Source organism: Anolis sagrei, chromosome 2 (genome assembly GCF_037176765.1).
Source record: "Anolis sagrei isolate rAnoSag1 chromosome 2, rAnoSag1.mat, whole genome shotgun sequence".
In the NCBI taxonomy this organism is placed as follows: domain Eukaryota; kingdom Metazoa; phylum Chordata; class Lepidosauria; order Squamata; family Dactyloidae; genus Anolis; species Anolis sagrei.
The window spans coordinates 8,936,594-8,960,240 of NC_090022.1; the positions used below are offsets into that span (position 1 = coordinate 8,936,594).

The 23,647-nt window shown below is 45.3% G+C and overlaps 1 protein-coding gene across 1 annotated transcript in view; it reads right to left on the bottom strand.

Moving 5' to 3' along the window:
* Nucleotides 1-7,512: 7,512 nt before the first annotated feature.
* Nucleotides 7,513-23,647, bottom strand: part of LOC132766068 (zinc finger protein 721-like) — a 30,870-nt gene continuing 14,735 nt past the window's right edge. Inside the window, exons 7-13 of the mRNA XM_067463535.1 lie at nt 23,537-23,618; nt 20,850-20,970; nt 16,052-16,568; nt 15,254-15,344; nt 13,515-13,594; nt 12,268-12,388; nt 7,513-9,059 (exon numbers count right to left, since the gene is read on the bottom strand). Of these exons, the coding sequence (XP_067319636.1) occupies nt 7,513-9,059; nt 12,268-12,388; nt 13,515-13,594; nt 15,254-15,344; nt 16,052-16,568; nt 20,850-20,970; nt 23,537-23,618 (2,559 nt within the window). The remainder of the gene's footprint in view (nt 9,060-12,267; nt 12,389-13,514; nt 13,595-15,253; nt 15,345-16,051; nt 16,569-20,849; nt 20,971-23,536; nt 23,619-23,647) is intronic.

A 23,647-nucleotide genomic window follows, 5' to 3' on the forward strand; every position in this document is an offset into this window, starting at 1 on the left:
ATTCTGCCAAGAAGCAGGGAAATTGCATCCAAAGGACTCCCGACAGATGGCCATCCAGCCTCTGTTTAAAGGCCTCCAAAGAAGGAGCCTCCACCACACTCTGGGGCAGAGAGTTCCACTGCTGAACAGCTCTCACAGTCATGAGTCTGCACTTCTTACTAAACAAAAAACCTGGGACCAGATCCTGAGATAGATAGATATGGAGAGAGAGGGGGGGGGGACCTGCCTGGAAGGGCCCTGAGCCTGCAAGAGAGGCAGAGGAACCTGCAGTTGAGGCTGAGAAGGAAGACACTCTCTGAAGAAGAAAGAAGCAGGGAGGGAGTGAAGGGAGCCCTTGGCCGGCTTCAGAGGGTCTTCAGAGCCCCTTCCTCCCAGAAACAAAGGGCCTGAGTCTCCCTCCTTGCCGCCTCCCTCCCTCTGCTGCCTGAGGGCCCTTCCAGGCAGGCCCTCCATCCCAGGTTTCCTGCTTTGAATTGGATTATATGAGTCCACACTGACAGATAATCTGAGATCAGATAATCTGGGATTGGCTCAGACCCTGGCGGAGGCCTTGCTCTCTCTGCCTTCCACACAGTCTTCTCTCCAGGACAGGAAAGGGAAGAGACCGCCTTGAAGTAAATAAAGAAGGAGGTGGAAGAAGGAACAGAGCAGGAAGCAAAGCTGAAGGAAAGGCCATTGTTTACCCAGGAAAGAGATGGGAAGGGTGGGAGCATTGAGGAATGGTCTGATCTCCCAGAAGAGAGGAGAGAAGCTGCCCAAGTCAGAGCAGACCTGCCTCCAGCCCCGCCCAAGGAGGACTGGCTCCCTTCCGGAAGTGGCATTCCTTTCCCCCCTCGGAGGACCCCCTGCAGCCCAAGCCTCTTCCGGTGCCTCTCTAGGAAGGGACGCGCTCACCACTGGCTTCGGCCGTGGGAGGCTTTTCCTTCCTCCTCTCTAGGAACCCCTCTCGCTCGCTTTAACCCTTTAGAGAAAGACCCAGGCACTGAAGCCTGGCCTCTGCTCCTTAGGAAGCCTCTCTCCTTTTGGGGATGGAAGACCACCCCTTAATGCAAACACACCTATTGACTAGATTATAATATAATAGTAGGGACGCTAGTAATAGTCATAATATCTGGGTTGTTGTAGGTTTTTTCGGGCTATGTGGCCATGGTCTAGAGGCATTTTCTCCTGACGTTTCGCCTACATCTATGGCAAGCATCCTCAGAGGTAGTGAGGTCTGTTGGAAGTAGGAAATTGGGTTTATATATAGAATCATAGAATCAAAGAGTTGGAAGAGACCTCATGGACCATCCAGTCCAACCCCATTCTGCCAAGAAGCAGGAATATTGCATTCAAATCACCCCTGACAGATGGCCATCCAGCCTCTGTTTAAAAGCTTCCAAAGAAAGATCCTCCACCACACTCCGGGGCAGAGAGTTCCACTGCTGAACGGCTCTCACAGCCAGGAAGTTCTTCCTCATGTTCAGATGGAATCTCCTCTCTTGTAGTTTGAAGCCATTGTTCCGAGTCCTAGTCTCCAGGGAAGACTAGTCTCCAGGGAAGACTAGGACTCGGAACAATGGCTTCAAACTACAAGAGAGGAGATTCCATATCTGTGGAATGACCAGGGTGTGACAAAGGACTCTTGTCTGCTGGAGCTAGGTGTGAATGTTTCAATTGACCACCTTGATTAGCATTTGATGGCCTGGAAGAGCCTGGAGCAATCTTTTGTTGAGAGGTGACACACCTAGCTCCAGCAGACAGGAGTCCTTTGTCCCACCCTGGTCTTTCCACAGATATATAAACCCAATTTCCTACTTATTATTTATTTATTTATTTACTTCACTCTTCTCAGCCCTCAGGAGACTCAGAGCGGTTAACAACCAATTCAACAGTACAAAACAGATCATTAGTCAATTAAAACAGCAATATCAATTAACATCAAAACATCAATACAACAAAATAACAATCCATCATGTCTCACCAATAGAATCAGCATTCACTCTCATTGTCCATTAATCCATATTCCAATAGTCAATCAATTGCACTGCTTAGTTGAAAGCCTGTTCGAAGAGCCAGATCTTCACTCTCTTCCGGAATGCCAGATAGGAGGGGGACGATCTGATGTCTGTAGGAAGGGTGTTCCACAGCCGAAGGGCCACCACTGAGAAGGCCCTGTCTCTCGTCCCCGCCAGGCGTGCTTGTGAGGCTGGCGGGACTGAGAGTAGGGCCTCCCCAGATGATCTTAACGTCCTAACTGGTTCATAGAGGAGATGCGTTCGGACAGATAGGTTGGGCCAACAGACCTCACTACCTCTGAGGATGCTTGCCATAGATGCAGGCGAAACGTCAGGAGATAATGCCTCTAGAACATGGCCATACAGCCTGAAAAAACCTACAACAAGTCAGTGATTCCGGCCATGAAAGCCTTCGACAATACATTAGTCATAATATCCTCATTGGGATATTCAATATTCCACTAATAATATCCTCAGAGGATGTGGGTACAAAAACGTCAGGAGAGAATGCTTCAGGAACATGGCCAGTTCTCGGCGGTGACCAGGGGAGCATTTGCACAGTTAAAACTTATGCGCCAGCTGCGCCCGTACCTTGCGAAGTCTGTCTTCGCCACAGTAGTCCACGCTCTGGTTACTTCCCGTATACACTACTGCAATGCTCTCTATGTGGGGTTTCCTTTGAAGACTATTCGAGAGCTTCAAATGGTCCAATGGGCGGCAGCCAGGTTGCTAACAGGAGTGGCACTCAGGGAGCACACAACTCCTCTGTTGCATCAGCTTCACTGGCTGCCAATCTGCTTCCGGGCTCAATTCAAAGCGCTGGTTTTAGCCTATAAAGCCCGAAATGGTTTCGGTCCAACTTACCTATCTGAACATATCTTTCCTTACGAACCATCCAGAACACTAAAATCTTCTGGGGAGGCCCTGCTCTTGCTCCCGCCTTACTCACAGATGCGTCTGGCAGGGACGAGAGACAGGGCCTTACCAGTGGTGGCCCCTCAACTGTGGAACGCCCTGCCTAGAGAGATAAGATCGGCCCCTTTAGAAAAATGGTGTCCTTTCGAAAAATGGTGAAAAACTGGCTTTTCGAGCAGGCCTTCCCAAATATGGCATAGATATATGATATTATGGACAACTGACGACGCAACTGGACGATTTGAGATGGAGACACAATGTTTTCAAATGCTGTGTATGATTTTTATGTTTTTATATTGTTGATAGTATTTTAAAGTATTTATGACTCTTTTAATTTGTTGTAACTGCTCTGGCATCAAATTGTTGCCTATTGTTAACCGCTCCGAGTTGCCCTTGGGCCGAGAGGGGTGGTATATAAATGTAGCATTTATTTATCGAGTCATAGAATCATAGAATCAAAGAGTTGGAAGAGACCTCATGGGCCATCCAGTCCAACCCCCTGCCAAGAAGCAGGAATATTGCATTCAAATCACCCCTGACAGATGGCCATCCAGCCTCTGCTTAAAAGCTTCCAAAGAAGGAGCCTCCACCACACTCCGGGGCAGAGAGTTCCACTGCTGAACGGCTCTCACAGTCAGGAAGTTCTTCCTCATGTTCAGATGGAATCTCCTCTCTTGTAGTTTGAAGCCATTGTTCCGCGTCCTAGTCTCCAGGGAAGCAGAAAACAAGCTTGCTCCCTCCTCCCTGTGGCTTCCTCTCACATATTTATACATGGCTATCATATCTCCTCTCAGCCTTCTCTTCTTCAGGCTAAACATGCCCAGTTCCCTAAGCCGCTCCTCATAGGGCTTGTTCTCCAGACCCTTGATCATTTTAGTCGCCCTCCTCTGGACACATTCCAGCTTGTCAATATCTCTCTTGAATTGTGGTGCCAATTGTGGGCAACCAGACAGTTGCATTACATTTCTAACAGAACAAAACAAACAAACAGACAAAAAACACAAAATTTGCAAGCTTGGTAGTTGATTAGATGTCCTTTGACCAGTATCTGGCCACTTGGAGTGCCTCTGGTGTTGCCGCAAGAAGGTCCTCCATTCTGCATGTGGCGGGGCTCAGGTTGCATTGCAGCAGGTGATCTGTAGTTTGCTCTTCTCCCCACTCGCATGCCGTGGACTCCACTTTGTAGCCCCATTTCTTAAGGTTGGCTCTGCATCTCATGGTGCCAGAGCGCAGTCTGTTCAGCGCCCTTCAAGTCACCCAGTCTTCTGTGTGCCCAGGGGGGACATGAGAAAAGCCTCCTCGCAGGATTGCAAGACATCCGGGCATCCCCTGGGCAACGTCTTCATAGACAGCTGATTCTCTCACTCCAGAAGCGACTTGCAGCATGTAAATGTAGTATATAAATAAATAATAAATAAATGGCCAGACAGCCCGGAAGACTCACAGCAACCCAATAATCTAATCCCTTGCGGGTCCTCTGGGATGGCTTGGCAGCCCTGCAACATCCCCTGGAGGTCACAAAGACCTTCCCGATCCTTCAAAATGCTCCTTAATCGTGTTGAGTATGACATGGCATGAGGCCCTTCCAGAGGAAGGAGGAGGCTCTTAGGCCCAGGACTGGTTTTGTCAGAGGGACCTGGATGACACGGTGAAAACCTTCCTGACTGTGAGAGCTGTTCAGTAATGGAACTCTCTGCCCCGGAGTGTGCTGGAGGCTCCTTCTTTGGAAGCTTTTAAACAGGCTGGATGGCCATCTGTTGGGGGTGCTTTGAATGCGATTTTCCTGCTTCTTGGCAGAATGGGGTTGGACTGGATGGCCCACCAGGTCTCTTCCAACTGTATTATTCTATGATTCTAATAAAGATATTAAACAAAACTGGGCACAGGGCCACTGAGCACTCCACTAGTCACTTCTTTCCAGGATGAAGAGGAAGCATTTGTGAGCACTCTTTGGGTTCAATCACTTAACAAATTCAAAATACACCTCACAGTAGTATTGTCTAGCCTACATTCTACTAGTTTCTTGGAAAGAATACCACGAGAGACCTTGCCAAAGGCCTTACTGAAATCAAGATATGCTACACCCACAGCATTCCCTGCATCTACCAAGCTCGTAATTTTATCAAAAAATGAGATAACATCCGTCTACCATGACTTGTTTCTGAGAAATCCTTCTTGACCTTTAGTGATCACAGCATTCCTTTCTAAGCGATTACAGACTACCTCCCTAACAATCTGCTCCACAATCTTTCCAGGTTTTGATGTCAGGCTGACTGGACAGTAATTGCTTGGGTCCTCCTTTTTCCCTTCTTGAAAATAGGGACATTTGCCCTCCTCCAGTCTGCTAGGACTTTTCTTGTTCTCCAAGCATTCACACAAAATATTGCCAGTGGTTCTGGAATGACTTCTGCAAGTTCCTTCATAACTCTTGGATGTAGATCATCTGCCCCAGGAGACTTGAATTTGTTTACAGTAGCCAGGTAAACTACTTATTTGCCTATTTTGATTGCATGTCTCCTATTGCCTCGTCCATCTCATATTGTCTCCTCTACATTTTGCTTTCCACCAATTCCCTGTTTGAATGGGCCACAGATATTGGGGTGGAGTTGTACATTTAGAGCCAAATGACTCACTGAGATAAATCTATGCCAAACTCAAGGCCTCCATGTTGTATAATTTCAAGTCATTTTCGTATTATGCCAACCTCAACATGGGAATTTTATGGCAATATTTCTTCAAAAGGGTTTGCCATGGCTGTCTTTTGAGGCTGAGTGTGTGGTTCATCCAAGGCCAACCCATGGGATCTGACAGCCAGCCAGAACCTTGGTCTGCAGAGTCATAGTGAAGCACTCAAATCCACTGCACAACACTGGCTTCACTCTACACAGAAGGAAATCTCCTGAATGCTATTTTGAATACATAATTGGATTTAGCAATACATACCCACTGCTAGGTATTTGGATAAGTATGTTGAAGTTTTATTTACTGATTCTTTCATCCAGTTTTCTCTTTTTTCTTGTCTTTACAGATCATACCCTATTTTAACCTCAGCAGACTGAAAGCCAAAACCAAGGTTACAACAACATGTTATAGAACTCCAATATGTTGATGACAACGTCATCTGTGCATTCAGAAGAAGACCTACAAGCCACTCTAAACACCTTCACAGAAACATACAAGAAGCTTGGCCTGTCATTGAACATCGGGAAAACCAAAGTGCTTTTCCAGCAGTCATCAGCCAATCCCTCTCCAGTGCCAGAAATACAGCTTAGTTGTGTAAAATTAGAAAATGGTCAGGGATTTTGTAAAGCCACAAAGATAATCTATGGACCAAGAAATCATGGCATATACCTTCTACACCAGGCATGGGGAACCTTCGGCCCTCCAGGTGTGGTGGACTTCAACTCCCACAATTCCTTGAGGCTCGGCATTCGCCCCAAAGGCTTACCTTGGTCCAAGGAATTGTGGGAGTTGAAGTCCACCACACCTGGAGGGCCGAAGGTTCCTGACCCCTGTTCTACACTCATCAGATGGAACCAAACTTCTGAAGGACAAAAAATCAATTGCACATGATGGAAAGAGCACTACCAAAATCTCCTGATTCGCAGCTCCAACATGGCCAAAGAGGTTCACTCACAAATCCTGCAACAAACCAGGAATGAGGTTGCAGCACTCCCTAGTTTGGTAGAAGCAAGCAATGCCATCAACCAAAAAATAATAAAAAATAGCAAAACCAGCGGACCTGATGGGATCCCTGCTGAAGTCTTTAAAGAGAGTGGATCTGAGCTAACACAACAACTCCACCAGCTCATTGAAAAAGTGTGGGTGACCAAGGCAATCCCAGCAGACTTCAAGGATGTCACCATCATAGCCCTTTTCAAAAAAGGGCAAAGAACAAATTATGGAAGCTATCAAGTTATCTCCCTTGTAACCTCTGCTGGGAAAATCCTCGCAAGAATCCTTGCAGACCACCTTCTACCTGTTTCAAAAGACACCCTCCCAGAATCCCAGAACGGCTTCTATTAATATCATAACATTCGGAAGAGACGCAGAATTCTAAACAGATTGACTACACACACACATCTTTAATAGATTTTCTATTATTTATATGTTATAGATAAGACAATTAAATATTCACAATAACTAGTATGCATGATTGAACAGAAAACAATTCATCGGTTATGCTTTATTAGATATTTCAGGAAAGAAAACTCAGTATCACTTACATAGAATTACATGATACACAGGACTGTTAGTCATTAATCGAACCCATTCCCACACTTCTCATCAAACTTCTCAATTAAATGTATTTTAAACCCCGAATGTACATGACAGGAAATATCTGCAGTAACCAGTATGCAAGAATGGATTTTTAAAACCCCTGAAATATCCTTCCTTTAACTCTCAAAATATTATGCTTAATGAGACATTTCATCAAAGATTTTTTTCAGGCTACTATTTTCCCTAAAAGTCATGCCTTTTTAACTCTGTGTTTCTATGACAATGATTCATTCACTCTCTGATGTAAAACAAGGGAACTTGCCTTTACCCCATGGATTGACTATTTCTTCTGTGTGGGTTGACAATTAAAGCTTGTATTTCAACTGAAGCTCTCTCCACACTCTGGTTTCTCTCCTGTGTGAGTTGCCTGATGACGAACAAGGACTATCTTCTGACTGAAACTCTTTCCACAGTCAGAGCATTTAAATGGCTTCTCTCCTGTGTGAATTGCCTGATGACTAATAAGGTTTCTCTTTTGACTGAAGCTCTTTCCACATTGCAAGCATTTAAATGGCTTTTCTCCTGTGTGAGTTGCCTGGTGACGTACAAGACCTATCTTTTGAGTGAAGCTCTTTCCACACTCTGAGCATGTAAATGGCTTTTCTCCTGTGTGAGTTTTTTGATGACAAACAAGGCCTCCCTTATGACTGAAGCTCTTTCCACACTCCACGCATTCAAATGGCCTTTCTCCTGTGTGAATTGCTTGATGATGAATAAGGTGTTTCTTTTGACTGAAGCTCTTTTCACACTGTAAGCATTTAAATGGCCTTTCTCCTGTGTGAACTGCTTGATGACAAAAAAGGCGTTCCTTATAACTGAAGCTCCTTCTGCACTCTAAACATTTAAATGGCTTTTCTCTTGTATGAGTTGTTTGATGACGAACAAGGCCTCCCTTATGACTGAAGCTCTTTCCACACACTGAGCATTTAAATGGTCTCTCTCCTATGTGAATTGCCTGGTGAGAAATAAGGTTTCTTTTTTGACTGAAGCTCTTTTCACACTGCAAGCATTGAAATGGCTTATCTCCGCTGTGAGTTGCCTGGTGACGTACAAAGTCTATCTTTTGACTGAAGCTCTTTCCACACTCTGAGCATTTAAATGGCTTTTCTCCTGTGTGAGTTGCCTGGTGACGAATAAGGTATTCCTCATAACTGAAGCTCTTTCTGCACTCTGAGCATTTAAATGGCTTTTCTCTTATATGAGTTGCCTGATGACGAATAAGGCCTCCTTTATGACTGAAGTTCTTTCCACACTCCAAGCATTTAAATGGTCTCTCTCCTATGTGAGTTTCTTGATGATAAACAAGGCTTCTCTTTTGACTGAAGCTCTTTCCACATTCCAAACATTTAAATGGCCTCTCTCCTGTGTGACTTCCCTGATGGCAAACAAGGTGTGAGTGCTGACTGAAGCTCTTTCCACACTCTAGGCATTTAAATGGCTTCTCTCCTGTGTGTGTTGCCTGATGACGAATAAGTACATGCTTGTGACTGAAACTCTTTTCACACTGCAAGCATTTAAATGGCCTCTCTCCTGTGTGAGTTGCTTGATGACTAATAAGGTTTCTCTTTTGACTGAAGCTCTTTTCACACTGCAAGCAATTAAATGGCTTGTCTCCTGTGTGAATTGCCTGATGATGAACAAGGCCTAACTTCCGAGAGAAACTTTTCCCACATTCCAAACATTTAAACGGCTTTTCTCCTGTGTGAATTGCCTGGTGACGAACAAGGTGTGCCTTCTGACGGAAGTTCTTTCCACACTCCAAGCATTTAAATGGTTTATCCTTTGTGTACGTTTCTTGAGAAAAGGTGAGCACTTCCTTCCTATTGAAATTCATTCTATCTTCCAAATATTTAAATTGTGTCTCTTCTGTTTATACGATTTGAGAACAAGGGAAATGCGACCATGTGTTGAAAAGAAAAAGTTATATTAGAATAAAGTTTAAAAGTATACAAATTACAAAATGCAATGAGGCAAGACAGCCCTTTCCCATAGCCCTTTCCAACTGGCTGTTAAAAGAAAAAAATATTTTATATTTGCTCTAAATATTATACCACGATATAAGCCCCAAAGTAAATCATAACTCAACCAGCGCTGGGGAAAGTAGAACTGTTTTCTTAGCCTTGGTTCTCTGTAATCCCTTGTGCTTCTGGCACAAGAAAGGTAACAACCTTTGATCTGCCTGATGCCACAAAGGTAGGTGAACTTAACTTCATGACATCACAGAGCAGAACAAACAACCAAATTCAGATTAGAAGCCAGAATAAAAAGGATTGAATGAAGATGCACAGATCTAGATTTTGATGCTCTCTCTGTTTTGTCACTCCTCTCCAATCTCACTCCACGCCTCCAATGTCCCTATCAGTGTTTTCATAACGAGAAAAGTTAGTCCATTCAGCTGCTCTCAAATTGACCCACCAACACCCACTGCTGATCCCGAGCTGTCACAGAGAGAATTTATGGTGATTTCTGAACAGCAGGAATCAACTCCTGACAGGTATATTATTAAAAGTTATTTCTCCCATTTTAACCCCTGAGCACCCCTACCTTTTATTTTCTTCACTTCAGAATTAGTAAGGCATTAGGCAAAACCTATTTTATATCGTTAGCTTCACAAATGCGGACTAGTATTTATTGTATTACTTTTTTGTGTATGAATAAATCAATATACAATAGAGTCTCAGTTATCCAACATAAATGGATCGACAGAACATTAGATAAGCGAAAATGTTAGATAATAGGAAGGGATTGCTTGCTCGCTCACTCAGGCAGCGAGTTTGTTTGTTTACTAACAAAAAAACAAAGAAGAAAATTTGAAACATTTTAAGTAAATAAGATAAGACTTCACTGTGGCTCACAAAACAAATTAATATTTTTCAAGTTTAATTAAATCAAAGTTTGGTGACATGAAATGCATATTTAATATAGTCTGGAGATAGTTAGAGAGGTGGTCCAAAAAGATACCTTTTCCAAGCTCTGAAGATGCATATGAAAAGGTGGCAGGAGCCTGGCCTCCCCTTCCTGCCTCCTCCAGGCCCCGGTTGCCTACCCTGCTACTTCCACTGGTAAAGGACGGTGGCAGCAGCGGCTGCCTTTGTCACCCTCCCTCGCTTGCTTACTCACCGGGCTGGGCCTTGGCGCTGCCACCACTGCCACCACCACCTTTGCTGCTGGGACCTGGCCCAGTGAGCGAGGGAGGGTGGCAAAGGCAGCAGCAACGGCAGAAGCAGGAGCCATGCCACATCTTCCAGACTCCTACTTCTGCTGCTGCTGCTGCCTTTCCTGCTCACCTTCCCTTGCTTGCTCATTCATCAGGCCAGGCCCCAGTGGCAGAAGAACCAGGACCCGGTAAGTGAGCGAGCGAGGGCAGCAAAGGCAGCAGAAGCAGGAGCCCAGCCACCTCTTCCAGGATCCTGATTCTTGGGTTGTTGTAGGTTTTTCCGGACGGGCCATATAGCCCGGAAAAACCTACAACAACCCATGGATTCAGGCCATGAAAGCCTTCGACAATACATCGATCCTGATTCTGTCGCCTTTGCCGCCCTCCCTTCCTTGCTCATTCACTCACCTGACCTCCCTCCCAGCAGCAAAGGTGGCAGCAGCAGCAGTAGCAGCGGCGGCAGAACCAGGACCCGGTGAGTGAGCGAGAGAGGGCAGCAAAGGTGGCTGCTTCCCCTGTCGTTTTTGCTACCAGGACAAGCAGGGTAGGAAGCCAGGGCCTGGAGGAGGCAGGAAGAGGAGGCCAAGCTCTTGCTTCTGCCACTGCCGCCAGCCCTCCCTTGCTTGTGCAGAACCAGGACCCAGCGAGTGAGCAAAGGAGTGTGCCAAATGTGTTTGCCGCTGGCATGAGTGGGTGTTGGATAATAGAGTGTCAGATGAGCAGAGGTCAGATAACTGAGACTCTACTGTATACATAAATTGAAGTATGTATGTGTGGACTACAAAGGGTCCTAACTGATTTTATAGAAATTGATCAAACTTGGTAGATAAACTCTTTATGGACCAACATAAAATACTGGTTACGTTTTTTAAAAAAGGCCACTCCTCTTGGGCTTTGGCCCCAAAGAGTAAAACAGGTGTATATATAGAGTGAGAAAGGGGGTGCATGCACATTGATTCACTTCACTGCCTGGCACATTCAATCCCGCTCTCTCCTGGAGGCCGCACAGAGCATGAATGGGAGGGAACCTGATCTAATGAACCTGATCTAATCCTAGAGAGTTGAAGCGGTCAAACTGAGGCCGTCCTCTTTGGACATAAACATGAGATCCTGCTCCTCACTGGAAGAGACAATAATGTTCTGCAAAATGGAAAGCAGCAGGAAAAGAGAGAGGCTGAATTACAGTGGTTCAGTCCACTCAAGGAAACCTGTTTATGGGACAGACTGCTTTGGTGACCTTGGTTGACAGCCTAGAGATGGACCCAAACAGAAATGGAAAATGTGTCCCTTTTGATTCCACTGAACATTTCAGCAGTTCTCAATATCATCAACTATGGTATCCTTCAGGGTTTCCTTCCTAGATGAGAATTGGAGGCATTTTAGTGGCTCTATTTCTTCCTTGAGAGGAAATATTTTTTAATGTGTGTATTTTTGGAGTGTTTTTAAATGATTATATGTTTTGATTATGTGTTTTAGCAATGTTGTAACCCACTTCGAACTGTGATGAGAGGCAGGTAAGAAATAAAATTATTATTATTACTATTATTATTATTTGCTGCCACGGCTACACTGGCTGACAATTTGTTTCCAGACACAATTCAAATTGCCGGTCATGACCTATAAAGGCCTAAATGGTTCAGGTCTAGGCTATTTGATTGTTTGTATCTCCTTGTACAAACCTACCTGGATGCTAGAATCCTCACGAGAAGCTCGCTCCCACCACCATCACAAGCATGCCTAGAATTCATCTAATGTGGCAACTCCACCCAAGTGCCAATTGTCTTCTTGGGCCGGCCCCTATCTGGATATGGAATGAGTTTATTTGCTATGGCTTCAGAGGAAGAACTCTGAAATACTGGATGTTTTGTAGTACTTGCAAACTGATTTGGTGAACTGCAAGCATAAATGGAGCTTTACCCAGAGACGACATGATCCCTAAATTCTCCTCCATGATCTGCTGGTGCAAAGCTTTTTGGCTTGGATCCAAGAGGGCCCACTCCTCCTCCGAGAAATCCACAGACACATCTTCAAAAGTCATCTGAAGGGGAAAAAATAATAAATATAATAATAATACTTTATTTGTACCCCGATACCATCTCCCCAAGGGACTCGGTGCGGCTTACATGAGGCCAAGCCCGCAATGCATCAATAAACAAAACAATAAAATAAAACATCAACAAACAGTCAATACAATATAAATCATAAACCACATAAACAAAATAGACAATAAGCAAACAACAGTAACATATAAGCATTTAAAACCAATGGCCGGGCCAAATGTGATAGATTAAAATTTAAAAATAATGCTGATGTGAGCGAGGTAGGATATAATTGGGATAGGATTTTCAGAGAGAATGAGAGAACACAGTCAATCCTAAAACAGTAGTAAAGTGCATTTTGAGGACATAATGCTGAGAGTTTTCCTTATTCTAGGAAGGCACACTGGAACAACCACGTTTTCAAGCTCCTCTAAAGACTGCCAGAGTTGGGGCATGTCTGATGTCTCTGGGAAGTGAGTTCCAGAGTCGAGGGGCCACCACCGAGAAGGGGCCACCACCGAGAAGGCCCTCTCCCTCTCCCTCGTCCCCACCTGCGAAAGAGGTGGGAGCGAGAGCAGGGCCTCTCCTGGCCACCGACGACGACTGAGCCTCAAGTGTAAGTGATGAGTCCAGGAGGACCCCCAAACTGCGGACCTGTGACTTCAGGGGAAGTGCAACCCCGTCCAACACAGGTTGCCACCCTATACCCCGATCCGGTTTACGATCGACCAGGAGGACCTCTGTCTTGTCAGGATTGATCTTCAGCTTGTTCCTCCTCATCCAGACAGCCACAGCAGCCAGGTACTTGTCCAGCACTCAAGGGGCTTCCTTGGAGTTATGTGGAAAAGAGTAGTAGAGTTGCATGTCATCTGCACAGAGATGGCACCCAACTCCAAAACTCCGGAGACCTCTCCCAGCGGTTTGTCATCTGTGAGGAGGAAACGCCATCCAAGTGGGGAAAAAACACCCCAGGCAATTTGTGATTTACGTCTTTGAATAACTCATTCATTGAAAAAATCTTGTATGGAAGGAATGTAGAAGAAAGAGGTTCATTTAGAGTCAGGGGGATATTCAAGGGAGAAGGAGACTAGGCTTTCCCTCCCCTCCAAGGATCCTGCAGCCTACCTGATCTGGTCCCGCAGAATTGCTTTGTAGGAAAGAATCAGGAAAAGTTGTGCTACTATCGATTCGCCATGTTTCACTGCCTGTGAAAGAGAGGAAAGACACCAGGGAGGGTGAGATCGGTCCCTTTTCCAGGCTGCCCCACAGTTCCTTCCCTCAGAAGCCTGCCACCCTCCACTTGCCCCATGGCCCTCTCTGAAACTCCCTCCATGGATTTGGGTCCCAGGTCTTTAATATGGATGATTTTGTTTTATGGGGGTGTTGCAACCTAATCCCAGGAAACATAGAGGGCTGACTGTATTAGCTTCTGTATTTGTGCCAATGTACCAAGAACATATTTACTAATGTAAACATTCAGAGAGAAGCAAAGGAATCAATAATAATCTAATAGTAACCTTTATGTATAGCTCGCCTTATCTCTCCAAGCAGACTCAGGGCAGCTGACAACAATAGAAAACACAATGGCAAGATTCAACACCAGTTAATGTAACTCTGAAAGTGGCACAAATAACTATTGTAGGGAAATGTTTCCTGTCAACAGCATTCTTAAGTTCCCAGGCTTCCCCATTTTTTTTCAATTCACACAGCTCATGTCAAGACCCAGATGCTTGTAAACAATGCCAGACACAAAATAAAGGTTCAAACACAGCTTTATTGAAAACAAAAGGACCAAAAATGCACTTAACAGCAGTGCAGAAGGTCCTATGAGTGATTTGGCACCAAAAAGTAGTTGTTCCAATAAACAAAAATATAATCCGGATCATAGCGCTGCCTTATAATCCACTTTAAACAAAAGGTGAAGCAAACTGCTTAAAAATCAAGATATAGCAAAAATACAGTCAATGGAGCATGAAGAACACAATTTCAAAACTAAGAAATGTTTCAGTCACAAAGATATTAGCAAACAAAGTCCAGAAAAGCCAGAGCGTAGTCAAACCGGTCCGTGGTCAATCCGAAGTTAAGCAAAGCTGGAACGCTGGAGAAACAGAGATTCAGGAACACACGAGGCTGAAGCCCAGGACCCAAGGGTGAGAGTTGGCAGCACAAAGAATTAAGTCCGATCAAGACACTTTGCTTCCTGCAACTAGATGTGCCAACAGAACCCCCTTATATCTCAAAGCTCATCGTCAGAGCTTGATGAGCTCCCCACCCTCTTGTCATCGCTAACACCTGCTCCCAAGTCCGCAGCTGAGTGCCCATCCCTCCACCTCTGCCAATTACTATCAGGGTTCAGATCCTGCCAAGAATCACCTGGCTGCCAGTCCCCAGTGAACCCCTCAAACTCCTCGCTAGAGGTGGGCTGGTTACAAATGTCCCTAATGTTTTGCACACAGGTCCAATCCAAGTCTTCCCCCTCCATGTCACTTCTAGACCCAGAACTCCCTTCGAATCCCAAGAAGTCATCCTCATCAGTTGGTGCACTAAGTATCTCCTGAATACACTTCCTTTGTAATTCCCCCTCAGACTCCGGCTCACAAGCAGCCCTTTTTACACCTCTGCTCACTTTCCCATTCCCCATGTCGTAATCTGAGAAGCCTGGAAACGTATCGGTATCACTTGGAGCCATGATGATTTCCCGAATGCGCTGATGCTGCCGTTCTCCCTCTGACTCCCGAGGAGACCTTTCCCCTCTGCTACTGGGAGTAGCAACTCTGTCAGCACGCTGCACTACAACAGCTCAGGCATTTCAGGTCTACTCAAGAGAAGGTGAGTGAGTAATAAGGATCAATGCCATCCCTTACCAACTACAATATATTCTCCTTCTCCAATCTGGACGACCCAAATGTGTGACTCCTCCACCTGGTTGGTCTCATCTGCAAAAGAGTCCTGCACCTGAACAAGCACAAAAAGGACAAAAACACACAGACCAATGTTGTATGTTCCATAGGAGGGTTTTCAAAAACAAGGTTCCCATCACACAAATAAAATGCAACCTTCACACTGGAGCTTCACACACAAGGGCTTCTCATACCGAGGCTTACCTCACAATCAGGCCTACTAACAATGAGGCTTATTCTCCCACTGGGGTGATCTCTCACACAGAGAGGCTTCTCTCACACTGAGAGCTCTCTCAGACTGAGCGTCACTAAGCAACAGGTACGCCTGCTAAATACCGAACCACTGCTTCCATGAGTCACTGCATCCATTTAACCCTTTCAGTGCTTGACATCAAAACATCTAGGCATCCCCTGGGCAATGTCCTCGCAGACGGCCAATTCTATCACAACAGAAGCGACTTGCAGTTTCTCAAGTTGCTCCTGACATGACCAAAAAAAAAGAAGAAGAAGAAGTGCTTGACTCACATTTTTGTAACCAAAAATGCTTAGTTCATTTTAGTATTTCTGACAGAACACACCTGGGTCCTCCTTTCCTAATGCTTCCCAGAACTCATTCTAATGTGTTTCTATTATTCTTAAAGTTAGCCATTCAAAGCTGAATGGGATAATCCCAGCCTGAGTTCAGAAGAGTTTAACATAATCCTTCTAAACAATTATTATTGGTTTGTTGAAAGTACGAGATGAACCTCCACTCTCTCTCACCTGGGGCTTCTCCCGCTTCCTCTCCTCTTCCTGACTCAGGAGGAAGCCTTCAGCCAAGGCCACGGCCTGGGAACTGGTCTCTGCCCCACATTCCCTCACCCAGCGCTCCATCTCGGCAGGAAGGACGGCCAGGAACTGCTCCAGGATTAATAAGTCTAGCATCTCTGCCTTGGAGTGTTGCTCAGGCTTCAGCCACAGGCGGCAGAGAGAGTGGAGGCGGCTGCAAACCTCTCGGGGCCCCAAAGTCTCCTCATAGTGGAAATGCCGGAAACACTGGCGGTGAAGGTCTGAATGGAGTAGATTGCTCTCCCAGTCTTTCCTCCAAGGGTCCTCCCAGAGTGCTCTATTGTTTTCTGACTCAACAGCAGAAGAAAATACTTCTAACTGGGAGGCAGCTGGCTCTGACCCTTCCATCTTGGTTCTGCACTTCTTGACTGCCTCCAAACTGGATGGAGGTATGTCCACCTCTTCCCTCAGAAGACATTCAAAGTGGGACGATTGGGAGAATTGTTGGAGCCTGCAACCAAAACAAGATGAACGAGCTCATGTGAATACAGCAATGGTCTGAATGAGGGCAAACAAATTAAAATTGAATCCAGCCAAGACAGAGACACTGTTGTAAAACCGAACACGGTATAGGGTAACAGCCTGTGTTGGATGGGGTTACACTCCTCCTGAAGACATAGGTTCGCAGTTTGGGAGTGATGCTGGACTCATTACTGAGCCTGGAACCCCAGGTTTTGGCGGTGACCAGGGGAACTTTTGCCCAACTAAAGCTTGTGCGCCAGTTGTGCCAGTACTTTGAGAAGTTAAGACTTGGCCACGGTAGTCTACGTTCTGGTTACACCCCATATAGACAACTGTAATGAGCTCTACATGGGGCTGCCTCTGGAGACTGTTTGGAAGTTTCAATTGATCCAATGGGCGGCAGCCAAATTACTCGCTGGACCAGGGTATAGGGAGCATACAACCTCCGTTACACCAGCTCTGCTCGCTGCCGGTCTGCTACCAAGTACAATTCAAAGTGCTGGCTTTAGCCTATAAAGCTCTAAATGGTTCTGGCCCAGCTTACCTGTTTGAACGTATCTCCCTCTATGACAGTGGTTCTCAACCTGGGGTCCCTAGATGTTTTTGGCCTTCAACTCCCAGAAATCCTAACAGCTCGTAAACTGGCTGGGATTTCTGGGAGTTGTAGGCCAAAAACATCTGGGGGACCCCAGGTTGAGAACCACTGCTCTATGAACCATCTTGAAGATTAAAATTATCTGTGCAGCAGCATACAAGATCCGTCAGGGGTTTACTCGTCCCAAAAGTTAACTGTGTGTCCAGTAATCATCTTCCTTGGTTCTATAATTTGCTGATAGACCTGTGCATTGTATGTTTTTGCCCTGATTCCTCTTCCACTCCCTCACCCCTTATTGTGCTTCAGTATTTATATTTACATTTTAAATGTACTAAATGTACCAAGTTCATATGAAAATGTGACTTATATTTCCTGTGTTGGTCTATGACCAAAAGTTTGGTTGGTTGACCAAAATAAATGATTTGATTGATTGAGATCGTCTGAGGAGGCCCTGCTCTCGGTTTGGTGGGGATGAGAGACAAGGCCTTCTCAGTGGTGGCTCCTCAGCTCTGGAACTCCCTCCCCAGTTAAATTAGATCAGCACCCACCCTCCTGGCTTTCGGAAGAAAAGTAAATACATGGCTATGGGACCAAGTCTTTGGGCAGTAAGCAGTACAAAGAATGATCAGGGATTATGTGAAATAGACATGATATTTGGAACGGCCTGGACTACAATGGTTGGATTGTGTGATTTTAATGTTTATAATGATATGTTTTTCATTTCATGTTTGAATCTTAAATGATGCCGTCCTTTATGATTTAATTGATAATTGGCTATTATTGTTATGTTAGGTTTCAGTCTGTGAAATGATCGCCATAATTATGTTGGAAGCCACTTTGAGTCTCCTTTGAAAAGGATCTTGGGAGTCCTCGTGGACAACAAGTTAAACATGAGCCAACAATGTGATGCGGTGGCAAAAAAAAGCCAATGGGATTTTGGCCGGCATCGATAGGAGTCTAGAGTTCCACTGCTGAACGGCTCTCACAGTCAGGAAGTTCTTCCTCATGTTCAGATGGAATCTCCTACAAGAGAGGAGATTCCACCTGAACATGAGGAAGAACTTCCTGACTGTGAGAGCCGTTCAGCAGTGGAACTCTCTGCCCCGGAATGTGGTGGAGGCTCCTTCTTCGGAAGCTTTTAAACAGAGGCTGGATGGCCATCTGTCAGGGGTGATTTGAATGTAATATTCCTGCTTCTTGGCAGGGGGTTGGGCTGGATGGCCCATGAGGTCTCTTCCAACTCTTTGATTCTATTATTCTAGATGCAGGGAAGTCATGCTCCCCATGCTCTATTCTGCCTTGGTCAGACCACAGCTGGAATACTGTGTCCAATTCTGGGCACCACAACTGAAGAGATATGTTGACTCAAAGCTGGAATGTGTCCAGAGGAGGGTGACTAAAAGGATCAAGGGTCTGGAGAACAAGCTCTATGAGGAGCGGCTTAAAGAGCTGGGCATGCTTAACCTGCAGAACAGAAGGCTGAGAGGAGACATGACAGCCATGTATAAATATGAGGGGAAGTCATAGGGAGGAGCGAGCAACCTCGTTGTCTGCTGTCCTGGAGACTTCTTTATAAATACACTTTTTTTCTATTCGTATCTCACCCAGGGTTTTAACGTTTTAACATTTTACCTTGCACATTTGTCCCGCCCTTTATGTTTGACGTTTATTATGTTATTTTGCACTGTTTATTATATTTTGTTACTTTATATATTTTGCTATGATGTAATTTTACTGTTGTTTTGTCTAACCTTGCTATAGTTTTTGGGCTTGGCCTCATGTTAGCCACCCCGAGACCCCTTTGGGGAGATGGTGGCGGGGTATAAATAAAGATGATGATGATGATGATTGGGATGTGGAACAATGGCTTCCAACTACAGGAAAGAAGATTCCATCTGAACATTAGGAAGAACTTCCTGACTGTGAGAGCTGTTCAGCAGTTGAACTCTCTGCCCCGGAGTGTGGTGGAGGCTCCTTCTTTGGAAGCTTTTAAGCAGAGGCTGGATGGCCATCTGTTGGGGGTGCTTTGAATGCAATTTTCCTGCTTCTTGGCCAAATGGTGTTGGACTGGATTGCCCACAGGGTTTCTTCCAGCTCTGTGATTCTATGAGCCATGCTGAGAATGATTAAAATTAACATAAAACCCCTCTATTCTGCCTTGGTCAGACCACACATGGAATCACACTATGTCCAATTTTAGGGAGATGTTGATTCTAAACTGGAATGTGTCCAGAGGAGGGCGACTAAAATGATCAAGGGTCTGGAAAATAAGCCCTATGAGGAGTGGCTTAAAAAGCTGTGCATGTTTCACTTGCAGAAGAGAAGGCTGAGAGGAGACATGATAGCCATGTGAGGGAATTCATAGAGAGGAGGGAGAAAACTTGTTTTCTGCTGCTGACTAGGACGCAATGGGACAATGGCTTCAAACTACAAGAGAGGAGATTCCACCGGAACATGAGGAAGAACTTCCTGACTGTGAGAGCTGTTCAGCAGTGGAACTCTCTGCCCCGGAGTGTGGTGGAAGCTCCTTCTTTGCTTGTTGCTTATGTTTTGGTTTTATTTTGCTGTAATATGTTGTCTGGGCTTGGCCTCATGTAAGCCACCCCGAGTCCCCATTGGGGAGATGGTGGCGGGGTATAAATAATAATAATAATAATAATAATAATAATAATAATATTTTATTTGTACCCTGCTACCATCTCCCCAAGGGACTGTGTGCGGCTTACATAAGGCGGAGCCTACAATACATCAATACAAGCAATAACAACAACAATACAAAGCAATTAAAATAAATCACAAACACAAATAGCATAAACATTGACAATAGCACAACATACATTTAAAATCTATGGCTGGGTCGAATGTAATTAAAATTTAAAATAATGCTGGGCATGAACAAGATAGGGAGGTGGGGTGTTGGTGGGAACATACAAACAATCCTAAATCAGTATAAGGTGCTTTAGAGGACATAGTGCTAAGGGTGAATAAATAAAGTTTATTATTTATTATTATTATTCTTTGGAGACTTTTAAACAAAGGCTGGATGGCCATCTGTCGGGGGTGCTTTGAATGCAATTTTCCTGCTTCTTGGCCGAATGGGGTTGGACTGGATGGTCCATGAGGTCCCTTCCAGCTCTGTGATTCCCGTTGGGAGAAAAAACCGTATACAAGTGAAGTAAATAAATAAATACTCTTGAGGAAGGGCAACATTTTGACACAAATGTTGATTCTTGACTGTCTTCTGGATCTGGAAGGGGCCGGGGGGCTCTCTTTCCCAAAGACCGAAGCAATCATTGAGATTTATTGTCGAAGGCTTTCATGGCTGGAATCACTGGAATGTTGTAGGTTTTTGGGGGCTATATGGCCATGTTCTAGAAGCATTCTCTCCTAACGTTTCGCCTGCATCTATGGCAAGCATCCTCAGAGGTTGTGAGGTCCTCACAACCTCTGAGGATGCTTGCCATAGATGCAGGCGAAACGTCAGGAGAAAATGCTTCTGAAACATGGCCATATAGCCCCCCAAAAACCTGCAACAACCCATCACTTAGGTTCTTATCAACTGCTTGGCCCCTCCTTTTCTCTCTCTTTGTGAATCCCTCCCCTATCCTTTCCCAGTCAGGCCCTCTGCAGCCTCTCCCACCTGCATACCCTGGATAGAAGAGAGAAGGGACCCACCTGCAGCTCCATCCCTTGGAGGACTGACTCCCTCCCGGAAGTGGCACTCTCCCTCCTCCCCCCAGAGGACCCCCTGCAGCCAAACAAAGCCTCTTCCGGTGCCAGTCTAGGAAGAGACATGCTCACCACTGGCCAGAAGGGTGGAGCTTGGGCTGTGGGCGGCCCTTCCTTCCACCTTCCCCTCTACCAGCAACTTAACACTTGCTAGCCCAGGCATGGACACACTTAGGCCTTCCCTCCAGATGTTTTGGACTTCCCAAGCTGGAATGTGTCCAGAGGAGGGTGACTAAAAGGATCAAGGGTCTGGAGAACAAGCCCTATGAGGAGCGGCTTAAAGAGCTGGGCATGTTTAGCCTGAAGAAGAGAAAGCTGAGACTTGCTAGCCCAGGCATGGGCACACTTAGGCCTTCCCTCCAGATGTTTTGGACTTCCAAGCTGGAATGTGTCCAAAGGAGGGTGACTAAGAGGATCAAGGGTCTGGAGAACAAGCCCTATGAGGAGCGGCTTAAAGAGCTGGCCATGTTTAGCCTGAAGAAGAGAAGGCTGAGAGGAGACATGATGAGGGCCAGGTATAAATATGTGAGAGGAAGTCATAGGAAGGAAGGAGCAAGCTTGGTTTTTGCTGACTAAAATGATCAGGGGTCTGGAGAACAAGCCCTATGAGGAGCGACTTAAAGAGCTGGGCATGTTTAGCCTGAAGAAGAGAAGGCTGAGAGGAGGCATAATAGCCATGTATAAATACGTGAGAGGAAGTCATAGAGAGGAGCAAGCAAGCTTGTTTTGTGCTGCCCTGGAGACTATGACGCGGAACAATGGCTTCAAACTACAAGAGAGGAGATTCCATCTGAACATGAGGAAGAACTTCCTGACTGTGAGAGCCGTTCAGCAGTGGAACTCTCTGCCCCGGAGTGTGGTGGAGGCTCCTTCTTTGGAAGCTTTTAAATAGAGACTGGATGGCCATCTGTCAGGAGTGCTTTGAATATAATTTTCCTGCTTCTTGGCAGAATGGGGTTGGACTGGATGGCCCGAGGTCTCTTCCAACTCTAGGATTCTATGATTCCCCTCCCACAATAACTCCCTAGAGCCGGTAGGAATTGTGGGAGTTGAAGTCCAAAACACCTGGAGGGAAGGCTGAAATGTGCCCATGCCTGGGCTAGCCTGTCTCCACTGTCTTCTTCACAATAGAAAAACCCTATCCTGCTAATTTTCCCTTAGGTAAAAGCAGAGGTTTTCCCTTGATATTAAGTTGTCCGTAGACACCTCCAAAGTCATGTGGCTGGCATGACTACACAGAGCGCCGTTACCTTCCCGTCGGAGCTGTACCTACTGATCTACTCACTGGGTTGTTGTAGGTTTTTCCAGACTATATGGCCATGTTCTAGAGGCATATTCTCCTGACTTTTTGCCTGCATCTATGGCAAGCATCCTCAGAGGTAGTGAGGTCTACACACATTTGCATGTTTTTGAACTGCTCTCTGGATGTAGGTGAACTACAACTCCCAAACACAAGGTCAATGCTCACCAAACCCTTCTAGTGTTTTCTGTTGGTCATTAGAGTCCTGTTATGCCACGTTTGGTTCAATTCCATAATTGGTGGAATTCGGAATGTGTTTTGTTGTTGTTCATTCGTTCAGTCGTTTCAGACTCTTTGTGACCTCATGGACCAGCCCACACCAGAGCTCCCTGTCGGCCGTCACCACCCCCAGCTCCTTCAAGGTCAATCCAGTCACTTCAAGGATGCCATCCATCCATCTTGCCCTTGGTCGGCCCCTCTTCCTTTTTCCTTCCTTTTCCCCCAGCATGCGTAGGTTAACTATAAATCCCAGCAACTACAACTCCCAAATGACAAAATCAACTTATCTTGAGTGATAGTCACTCCTTGGGTTTGTAGGTGTCTTGTGGCCAAATCCGGCGGCAATTAGTCCAGCAGTTTTTGAGTTATGTTAATCCCAAAAACAAACATTACATTTGTATTTATATAGATTATTCATATCCACCTTCTTTACTCTAAATGGAAACTCAAAGCAGATAACACTAAAACCATACAACATGTAACTTAAAACCTAAAACTAACTACACTAAACATAGAGAATTAAAAATGAATAGTTAATAATGGCAGCCTTTAATCAAGTACGAAGAAGCAAAAATGAAAATATTGTTCTTGTTTTTTACAGCATTAAGGGAAAATTAGTTAAGGGAGCCCCCAATGGCACAGTGGGTTAAACCGCCGAGCAGTTGTACTTGTTGACCGAAAGGTCGCAGGTTTGAATCCGGGAAGCAGCATGAGCTTTCTCTGTCAGCACCAGCTTCTGCCAACCTAGCAGTTCGAAAACATGCAAATGTGAGTAGATCAAAAGGTACTGCTCTAGCAGGAAGGTAACGGTGCTCCATGCAGTCATGACCTTGGAGGTGTCTATGGACAACACCGGCTCTTCAGCCTAGAAATGGGGATGAGCACCAACCCCCAGAGTCAGACACGACTGGACTTAATGTCAGGGGAAAACTTTTACGGTTATCTAGCATAATATACAGAAGAGACTCCAAATTCGAAACACGCCTTTCCTTCAAGCTAAACTAAATTACATATTTTAAGAAACACCAAGTGTTAATTTGAGATTGAATACACACATCTGTAGTAAATTTTCTATAGTGTATGTTCCGTCTTCCAGGAGCATAGTTTGCATTACCTAGTTGCATGGGACAGTGTTCCTTTGCATGGGACAGTGTTCCTTTGCATTTCCGCAGGGTTGCTACAATCTCAGCTGCACTCTGAAAGTTAACAGCATTAGAGGCAAGAA